Source organism: Schistocerca nitens, chromosome 1 (assembly GCF_023898315.1).
Source record: "Schistocerca nitens isolate TAMUIC-IGC-003100 chromosome 1, iqSchNite1.1, whole genome shotgun sequence".
In the NCBI taxonomy this organism is placed as follows: Eukaryota; Metazoa; Arthropoda; class Insecta; order Orthoptera; family Acrididae; genus Schistocerca; species Schistocerca nitens.
The window spans coordinates 1028964803-1028976069 of record NC_064614.1 but is presented as its reverse complement, the minus strand read 5'-3'; the positions used below and the strand labels follow the sequence as shown (position 1 = coordinate 1028976069).

The following is an 11267-nucleotide window of genomic DNA, read 5'->3' as shown; positions in this document are numbered from 1 at the left end:
GATCTCCCTATTTCCACTATTGTGAGAAAATCACCACAGGTTATCAACTCGCAATCCATTTTATTTACTTTATTTAGCAATGATTCAATTTTGTTTAAGAACAGTTCAAAATTTCCAGATGGTGATCAGTGAACTGTAGCAATAACCAGGTTGAATTTGACATGTGTTCCAGTTAAGCAAGGTAGGGTAATAAAATATACATTTTCCTTTGTGTAGGTTGCTACCGCAGCCTGCTTGCTATTTTCCCTGAAGTAGTAAGAAGCCAAAATGAATTTGTTTATTTTCATATTCCGGATTAATTCTGGGTGAAGCAAGTGCTCAGAAATGCGTAACACTCAGATATCTTCAAGTTTATCTGTTAACAGTACATTAATTTCATTGATCTTATTATGCAGGGACTGCACATTACATTGATAAATTATTCGAGCAGACATATTTATATATTGACAATTGGGAGTCATATTTACAGCATCACATACCTTTAGTTTAAATTAGGATGCTCAGTAGTACTGTATTTTCGTTCTTCTTTCTTATTCATTTTGTTTTCCTCACTGTTGTCGGAAGGATGTACAAGAAGCTGATAGATTGTTCATTCCTTAAAAGTCTTTTTTAAAATTATTTCACTAACAGGATCACAAACAAATCTTTTCCTTCATAGTTCAAATGCATTCCATGCTTTGTGTGCAGATTTTGATGCAGCTTGCTTATAACCATCATATCTCACTTAGCATATCATGAACACAGTTTCCTCATTTTAATGTTTGTTTTCTGAATTTCTTTGTTTAAACACAAACTATAAATTAGATCACGCCTATGACACAGTGTGGCAACTATGTGTTTCTGCATTTGTTAGCTAGTAAAAAATTCTGCAGCATTTTCACATAAACCTTTGCTTCATTTATTGCAACATCATATGATCCCATTATTCAGACAATAACATCATTTTCCTGCATTAATTTCGTCAGAGAGTTAGTGTCTACAACATTTTGACATCCCTCCCCTGGTTTCACAACACTAGTCACTGATATGTCATGATTTTTCTCACAGAACATGTTGGATAGATTTCTGCCGTCACTGTCTGTTAGTAATAGTACATTACTCTTTTCCTTTGATGATCTATGTCTGTTGTGACATTTTTTGCAAAAACACTGTTCATTTTCAGCTCTGACTTTTACAAGTTCACAATCATTTGGAGAGACATTATCACAGTTGCTTAAACATCATATATGTTTTTATCAGAAAATATAACAGTTTTAGCAGAGTTTGTTGTTCTTTTTGTTGTTGGAAAACACTCTTTATACAACACTTTTCCCACTCAGATGTTTTACTACTTATGATTTGCATCACTTCACTTGGTGTTGGCTTCGATCGTGGATCCCGATTTTCTTTCTTGATTGAATCAATAATGTTTTGTTCAGTACACTGTCCTCAGACACCAAAAAAATATCTGCACTTATATCCATTGCACTCTGTGTAGTGCAAAACAGTTACATTGGCTTTGTTATGGGTGGCTCTCTCAAGGTTCTAAATAATATTGAGGGAATTTTGTTTAACTCAACTATGGTCTTTCAACAATATGTCAAATTTTTCTCATGGTTTCATCTCTCCCATCTCTTTGTTAACTGCCATTCCTCTTTCTATAATATTGTCTTCAGGTTCATTTTCCTTCTAAAGACACTGGACATATCCCTTACAACTTTCAGCTTTCTCTCTTATACTTATCACTGGCTTGCTTTCTGAGCTCTTGATATTTATGCAATTGTTTGTCTTTTTTCTAAAGGTCTCTCTAACTTTCCTCTAGTCAGGACTTAGTTTTGCCATTTTAATGCATGCTTTTAGAGCACTGAATTTGTCTTTGATCCACATAAGATTCAGCGTTTTCCACTTTCTGGTGATCTCATTTTTTAAACTTCTGTACTCCTTTTTGTCTGATTCTTTTGCAGCTTTTTTGTATTTTCTCATTTCATCAATTAATTTCAGAATGTTATCCAAGGATTTCTCCTAGGCCTTGTTTTTCTGTCTACTTGATCCTCTTCAGGCTTCACTTATTCATTTCTCAAAACTGTGCATTAATCTTATGTTGTATTCCATTCCTCCGCTTTAGTCAGTGATTGCCTAATATTCTCTTTGAAACTCTCAAGAAACCATGTTTCTTTCAATTTATCTGAGTCCCATCTCCATCCAGACAACAGGTTCCCCTGCCTAAAGAGTATCTCCAGCAATTTAAAAAATACTGAAGCAATCATTCAAAAGACATTTTAACACTCCAAATATCACACATACCAAATGTCACAAAGAAAAACAGACCATTGGAAAGAGTAACATGGGGCATTTCACAGAGTTAACAATCCTCCATTAAAACATGCAATCAATAAAAAATAAAGTACAACTATTAGAAGTTGAGCTCCAATCTTTGAACTGCACAGTAGTTTGTGTTTCTGACAAGGGAAGCTCCCCATCGCACCCCCTCAGATTTAGTTATAAGTTGGCACAGTGGACAGGCCTAGAAAAACTGAACACAGATCAATTGAGAAAACAGGAAGAAGTTGTGTGGAACTATGGAAAAAATAAGTAAAATATACAAACTGAGTAGTCCATGTGCAAGATAAGCAACATCAAGCATAGTGTCAGTTCAGGAGCGCCGTGGTCCCGTGGTTAGCGTGAACAACTGCAGAACGAGAGGTCCTTGGTTCAAGTCTTCCCTCGGGTGAAAATTTTACTTTATTTACTTTCGCAAAGTTATGATCTGTCAGTTCGTTCATTGACGTCTCTGTTCACTGTAATAAGTTTAGTGTCTGTGTTTTGCGACCGCACCGCAAAACTGTGAGATTAGTAGACGAAAGTACGTTCCTCTCCAATGGGAACCGAAAACATTTGATCGCAAGGTCATAGGTCAACCGATTCCTCCACAGGAAAACACGTCTGATATATTCTATACGACACTGGTGATGGCATGTGCGTCACATGACAGGAATATGTTGTCGACCCACCTAACTTGTACACTTGGCGAATGGGTAAAAAGATTCTTCTACCTTGCCCGATTTAGGTTTTCTTGTGGGTGTGATAATAACTCCCAAAAAAGTGATGAAAACAAAAGAGTTTGTCACATAAACTGCAACAAATGAATGCAACAGTTTCACAGTCACACAGTTATCCCTGTGCTCTGTCAAAACATATGTTTTTAACGTTTTCAAATTTTTTCCGTGTGTAGACCGTCTAATCCTGCATATGTCCAAGTAAATCTGAACATGTCCTGGAATTTTTGAGAGCGAAGTTGATTGCGTGAGTGCCTGAACTTTGATAATTGACACACGTCAATTGCTAGAAAATAAAAAATTTTTACTTGAATCGAGGTCCTCTCGTACCGCAGTTGCTTACGCTAACCACGAGACCACGGCGCTCCTCAGATCACATTGTCCTTGATGTGGCTTATGTTACACATCGACTACTCAATTTGTATATTTTGCTTATTTTTTTCATAGTTCGACAAAACTTCTTCCTGTTTTCTCGATTGATCTGTGTTCAGTTTTTCAAGGCCTATCCACTGTGCCAACTTATAACTAAATCTGAGGGGGGTGCGATGGGGAGGTTCCCTTGTGAGCACAGGTGTAGAGACAAAGAAATCCAACATGTAGTATTGTCATTGCATGAAAGGGCAAAGTCTTACTGCAGAACTGCTTCAAGGGGTGGAGGATCATGCATTTATATCAGAAAAGGAACACAGTTCAAATCAAGACAAGACCTCAGTACAGTAAGTGAAGACAAACACTTTGAAATATGAGCTATTGAATTAACAGGGTTTGATATCACCAATAAATTAACAATTTTGTGTGTCTATAGATCTCCATGTGGTAGTGTGGACACTTTTTTCAATAAATTAACAGAAGTTCTACATAAAGCCTCAAGTAAAAAGGTCAACATAATTCTGTGTGGGTAGATTAACACCAACACTAATTTCATAAATGAATCCAGCAGCACCCTCATAAATATCCTTCAAAGTTTTGGCATGTACCTATCGGTCAATAGTGCAACAAGGGTTACAACAATGACTGCATCAGTAATTGACCATGTGGCCACAAATGTGGACAGGGAAAAATGTGATGTAGCTGTAATTCTCTAAATTCTCCACATTATTTAAACTGAACTTTGAAAAGGCGTTTCCAAAAGTATGCATGTCTGTATCAACATCTCACAAAACAGATGGATAACGACATGTATTAAGAAGTCCTCCCAAACACTTAAATACCTCTGTTCCATGAAAAATAGTCACAATGATCCAGAATTCTTGAATTTCTATCATAGATACAGAAATATCTATAGGAAGGTGTCGATTGCTGCAAAAAAGTCATTTAATGACAAAATAATATACAACGCAGAGAATAAATAAAAGCAAAGCAGTCTGGGAGAGTCAACCAAACGCAGAATAATATACTGCTAAGGGAGAGGGTAAGATAATAAATGATCCACAACACTTAGCAAACTATGTAAACGAGCATTTTTTAAATATTGCAGAGAAGTTACAGCAAGAATCCCTCAAAACAAATATAACACCTCTAAATAATGTTGCACTAAATATAATGCTGTTACTTCCAACAACAGAGAATGAAATCAATAAAACTGTTCACAAACCAAAAAATAAGAAGTCAGTAGGCTTAGATGAAATACCAATGTGTGAACTGAAACAATGCATAGATATTATGCAAGGTCCCTTAACAAATATAATAAATGAACCCTTCACATCAGGGACATTTCCAGAGCTGTTAAAACAGGCAAGAGTTGTACCTTTGCTTAAGAAAGGTAATGCAGAACACATAGAAAATTACTGTCCCATTTTCCTGCTGTCACCATTCTCAAAAATAATTGAAACAATTATGAAAGACAGATTAATGAATTACGCAAATAAATACAATCTTTTAAGTTACGCAAATAAATACAATCTTTTAAGTCAATCACAGTTTGGTTTCCAAAGTGGCAAAAATACGGAGTCAGCCATAGTAGAATTCACAAAAGTTATACTTGATGCTCTTGACAAAGATGAGTATGTCACAGACATATTTTTGGATCTTTCTAAGGCCTTTAATACAGTCGACCACAAGATTCTATTAAATAAATCAGAAGCGTTAGGAATAAGAGGGGTAGCTAATGACTGGTATCGATCATACCTCGCATGTAGGGCACAAAGAGTAGATTGAACATAAAGGAAACTAATGCCATTAATTTCAGTTTGAAGAGGGAAAGTGACAATGTTAAATTAAATGTAGATGGCATCTCTACAAATGTGTAACAAATGCAAAATTCCTAGGAATGAATATTGATTGTCAGTTAAGTGGTGTGAACACAAAAAGGCACTTGCAAACAGAATGTCATCAGCATGTTATGCTCTTAGAATCCTATCATCGGTGTGTAACATGCAGTGTCTTTTAGTTACATACTATTCAGTTGTACACTCAATTCTTAGCTATGGCATTCTTTTTTGGGTAACAAATGCACAAAATATGAACACAATTTTCAAACTCCAGAAAAAAGCATTACGAATAATAACCAAAAATAGTAGTCGAGCTCATTGTAAACATCTGTTCAAAACACTGGGGATTTTAACTGCTCCATTTACCAGTCAGTTGTACGCATCAAAAATAACATTGGTAATTACTGCACAAACAGTTTGGTCCATGACCACGGAGCAAGAGCTAGACTCAACTTACATTTACCAAGAGAAAATAAACATAAAACTCAAAACAGCCATTTCTACCAAGGAATAAAACTGTTACAAGACAGTACCAAAAGAGATTAAAAAAATTGCAAAAACACACTTACTTAAAAAGGCAGCTAAAAAGTACCTGTTGTGCAATACATTTTATACATTGAAGGACTACTTAGATAAAACAGAGTAGGCATTTGGTAAAAAAAAGTTATACAAATAAATAATAATAATGATTATAAAACATCCAACATTACATATAACACCTTCTTACTATGTTTTTTCCCTTCTTTTTTCTTTTTCTTTTCTAGAAGAACTTACTCCAAAGCTATGCATAGCACAATACTAACACCTCTTCCTCTTTCTGAGCTCAACATTGCACTCATTACAGAGTGATGGTGACTCAGGTTTTCAGGATAGCAAATGGGAAGTTTTGGTACAGAAAATGGCCCAGAGATCACCAGTGTGTGTGTGTGTGTGTGTGTGTGTGTGTGTGTGTGTGTGTGTAGTGAGTGAAGTGTTATAAAACAATGTGTGTATAGTGTGTGCAGTGACTGATAGTGAGATATGAGTGAACAGTGTAGCATTACATTATTTAATAATTTATTTGTAAAAAAAACTATTGTATATCAGGAGTAAATCTAATGATTGTAGTCAAACTAGAAATCTGTAAATGTATGCATGTACGAATTAGCTTATTTTAAATTGGTCTAAACTTGTAAATACTTTGACATGTCCTATATCCTCATAATAAAATTATCTACAGATGAATAAAGCAGCAGCTGCTGCTGCTGCTGCTACTGCTACTACTACTACTACTACTACTACTAATTTCCTACCTTTCAGCAAATTTTTTAATTTTAATCTTCAGTTCATAAGCAATAAATTATGGTCAGTGTCCACACCTCAACTTGGAATATTTGCTGTTTAGAAACTGGTTAAAAAAATATGTCTCACCACTGAATAGCATGTCTGAAATTTATTGTTATCTCCAGGTCTCATGCATATATGCAACCTTCTTTCATTATTCTTGAGGAGGAGAGTAATGTACTCTTTGAATAGAAACTGATCTTTGGGCTGCCTACATACAGAGGAGATCTGTGAGGAGATCTGAGGGATGCATATCAATGCATAATACATAATGATAGAAATATTTTCAATAAGAATTTTATCCATTAACCTTATTAAACTTATTCAAGACCATAAAGCAATAGAAATGGGACAGCAAAAATTTAAATTCAGAGATGATGATCTCAGTTAATTTAGGGAATAATTAAATAATTGTTCCATTTTTTGCTATTGCTTATACTTCTCTATCTCATGTATATGCATTAATGCAACACTTCATGATTTATTTTAAACAGTAAAACAAGACAGACATTTAACAGTGGAGGGACAGTATACCCTCTATATATGAGTGGGATGAGAAGTTACCCTAATATTTGGTACCGTGAGAAGCATTCTATGACATACACTTCACAGTGGTTTTTAGAGTATGGATGTAGCTGTAAATGTAGATATATATTTCTTCCACACATATCGCAAGAGGTTAAAGATCAGCATCTATTGATTGTGAAAGAAATTTACTCTACATAAAAATGTTTCCATGTTTTGTAGTTTATAGCTGGTGTCAATTGACGCAGCTTATAAATACCGTAAAACTACCTTTATTTTCATTCTTTCAGTATACAGTATACAATAGTACAACTTCAGTAACATGATGTGGACATGCATTGCTGCACAAATTGACTCACATCATTTCTCAACAAAGAAAGTCAAATCGGTCCTCTACAAAGGAAGACTGGAAATGCTAGAAAACCTTCACACTCAAATACATTTGTGTCATGAGTCCTAATAACACACAGGTGTAATTGTGCTCCATAAAATCAGATATTTTATGTAAACAAAGATCTCAACTAACTCAAATTTTTATGTTTAGTTATTCTGTATTTACAGGCAACTAGTAGCCACAGTGAAAGAATATTTTCGGGATAAACATATGCAGAGACGCTTAATGCTAATTTCACATCTGGCTCCTTGCAGAGAATTATATCCCGTATTAGAGGATGCCTGAAACAAAATAAAATTTCTTCAGGAACTTAAAGATAAATCAACACAAACAGGTTGTGTAAACAATCAGCCACTACAAAAATACATCTTTACGATCCCAATTGAAAATTGTCAAAAATGATAGTTAACAATGTTTGGGAAAAGAAATGTCTATTCAGCAAATGTTTGTTTCCTACTTCCTGTCTCTTTCTTTCATATGACAGAGGTGTTGTTTAATAGTTCTGAAACTACCATTCAAAACAAATTTTTGTTTTTCCAAATTTGTGCATCTATAAGCTCACCTCCATCTATTTGTTCAGCAGTTGCTGAGTACATAGAACACAGAATAGCTACAATGTGTTGTAAAACTTTCTTTAAAAAATTAAGTGCTGTAGCGATATAAAGATCTAATGTCATTTGTGAGCATAGAATTGGAGGAATAGCTGTAAAAATTTGAACAGAGATAAATAAAACATATGGTTCTGGTCCTGGACTTACAATTTTTATCTTATTTTGAGTGTGTGATTTACTAAGGTGTGTAAAATAAAATTTATTGTATCAGCTGTGAAAATTGAGAATGGTACCAAATTTTAGTCTCTTCTTGTGTTACCACACATGTGAAACTTCCAAAGGAAGAACAAAATATATAACATTAAGCTATAATGCTAACATTTAAATTAAGATTTATTTTATAATATTTACTCATGCATAACAGCAAATGTGTTTGTAAAGGTAATCTTCCATACTAGCAAAACATAAACTATAAACAAAAAGAACATAATCTTTTGTTTTTTACCTCATGCAATGTCCAAAAATGCGCCTCACTGGAATGTCACTAACATGCAAAGGCAGTGCTCTAAATGTAAAATCTTCTGGGATATTACTATCAATAATTTCTTCAAAATCTTCTGTAACCAAAGCTGTACCAGTCTGACGTGCTGTTTCATATGATGTTAAGAGCTGCAGTAAATATTGCTCCAGGTTTCGGTCCCAGCGCGTCAGTAGATTAAAATCCTGCAAATAAGAACTATAAGCATTATTTAACAGCACCTATTACTTAAAAATGCAGTGGAGAATTCTAATACTGATGATGCTCTGCAATTTCAATTTTTTTCCCAACAAAATTTCACATACACCTTCATTGGTTTCCACACAGGATTGTAAAGTTGGGTTCATTTCAGTCCTGAGGAGAATAATTCTTGCAATTCTATTGTTCATAATGTATCAGTCTTTAGCTTCCTCCCTATTAATAATAATTTCTGTGGTACACTTCAATGGTACAGTTTGTATTTCCATATAACTAATTGTAGTTGTTGTTGACTGGTGGAAAGATAGATGACAATGGACTGAAACTGAACATGAATACGGAACTGGCACTTCATACTAAGGAACTTTTTCTGTTGTAAATAATTACTGTAAAGGGTAATTATGCAATGAAATCTGAGAGTACAAGGAACAAGGTGAAAACTTAGAAGGAATTATTCTGACATATATGCCGAAAAAAGTTTAAGATGTGTAAAAGTTTTAGGTTGCTTGCCATACAGAGGTTTTAATGATAAATAAGGGAAGGAGTAAGGTGTTGAGTGGGTGAGGAAGGAAAGGAACTGGGGTGTGCCAGAGAGGGTTGGGAGAAGGGTGATGATGGTTGCAAATGAGAGGTAGCTGGTGCATGGAGTAGAAAAGTGACACCAGTGAGTTTGTTTTAGTCACAGGCAGTGGGAATCATACTGTGACATGGAGGAGTGGATTGGGAGGAGAATATAGTTACAGAGAAGATGGAGACTGCAGAGAGGAGGGTTTGAAGACCAGAAAAGTGAAGTGTAGGACATCGGGCAGGGGTGGAGCTGAGAGTAAAACAGGGCCTAGCAGTCATTGAGGCCAGCAGGATTATAAGATTGAAAGATGTGTTGCAGAGACAATTCGTATCTACATAATTCAGAAAAACTGGTGTTGGGGCAAATGTCTTAGATGGCACAGGACATGAACTGACCACTGAATTCAAGCATGTTCTGCTCAGCTCAGCACTGTGTTCTGCCACTGGGTGGGCAACTCTAATATTAGCCACAGTTTGGTGGTGATCATTCATTCAGGTGAAAAAGTTGGTTGGTGGTCACGCTCACATAAAATGCTGTGCTGAAGTTACATTAAAGCTAGTCCATGAATGACTGCTTCTACACATGTCCTTGCATGATGGGACAGGAGTAAGATGTGCTAGATGAGTACATTGGATAGTCCACAAATCTGGGCCTTCCAAAGGGTTATGATCCATGACCCATGTCCCTTACTTCACTCATCATGCACCCACACGGCATTGTGCATGGAAAACAATCCCCCTTGCCTATGGCAAGAATGAACACACCATTGTCGCATTTCTATGCAATGTGCCTGCTGCCCCCCCCCCCCCCCCACACCCTATTCTAGCTGTCAACTACCCATCTGCAACCTTCCATCCTGCTCCCACCTCATTTATCCCTTAACCTATTCCACCCGAGACAACCCCTCACCCTGTCTGAGCTTTGGTAATGGCACAATGTAATCAGCCAACAGAATTCAGGCATGCAGGTGCATGTGTGCATATGAGTATCAATTAGCTCTGAAGAAGCAGTCATCCAAAAGCTAGTAACATTATTATTGTTGTTTACAAGTCTGTCAACAACACAATGCCTCAGTTATATGTTGAGTTGTAACTGCTGCTCCTTCCATTATTTATATTCTGCCAAGAATTTTCCATCGACGTGTAGGGTGTCTTACGAAAGACACCTGTGAGTGGTCCGCCTGTCGCAAGGCACGTTTGGCAGTTGTTGCCACTATGTCTGCCAGTTGTCACTAGGCGTAATTCTCGGATGCCAATACTTTTCACATACACCCTACACTGTGCTACAAGTGTAATGGTGTTTTATTTTGAGTTTTTTTGTCAAGTTTAATTGTTTCAAATATTGCTGCTAGATGTCATTATTGCAACTGTGTCAAGTCCCGGGCTTTTCCTGCCTGTACGTCACTGGGCCAGTCCTCAGACAGAAACACTGTGCGCATGTCTTCTATGCTGTGCGACTAAGTGTTTGGGTATTTTCTTCAGCGTGGTATACACAAAGGATCAGTGAGTGCTTTATGTGTTGAACTATGTGAAGGCAGAATCATATGTGGAATGTCAACTTGAATTCATAGAAAAATTTCCCGATGTGCATGTTCACAGTGATTCGATGATATGCAGATTACCTAAGAAATTTCAGGAGACTGGATCTGTGTTACACAAACGAAGGCCTAAAGAACCTAGTGTTTTAACTGAAAATAAATTAGTAAGATAGGGGAGGCTCTGGAAGGAAGTCTGAGAAAATCTCTGCACCATTTGACACTTCAGACTAGTGTGTCAAGAGCATTTGCTCACAGACCTGTGCACAAACTTAAATTGAAACCATACAAAATACAGATAGTGCATCAACTGAGGAACTCAGATACTATTGCTTGATGTCTTTATTGCAACTGGCCTTTACAGTCTGTGCAGGATGGGAAAGTTGATCCT

General features: G+C 36.2%; 1 protein-coding gene across 1 annotated transcript in view; it reads right to left on the bottom strand.

Annotated features, from left to right (window-relative positions):
* Positions 1-7390: 7390 nt before the first annotated feature.
* Positions 7391-11267, bottom strand: part of LOC126196750 (centrosomal protein of 76 kDa-like) — a 143316-nt gene continuing 139439 nt past the window's right edge. The window contains exons 9-10 of the mRNA XM_049934589.1: positions 8544-8761; positions 7391-7768 (exon numbers count right to left, since the gene is read on the bottom strand). Of these exons, the coding sequence (XP_049790546.1) occupies positions 7615-7768; positions 8544-8761 (372 nt within the window). The 3' untranslated portion in view covers positions 7391-7614. The remainder of the gene's footprint in view (positions 7769-8543; positions 8762-11267) is intronic.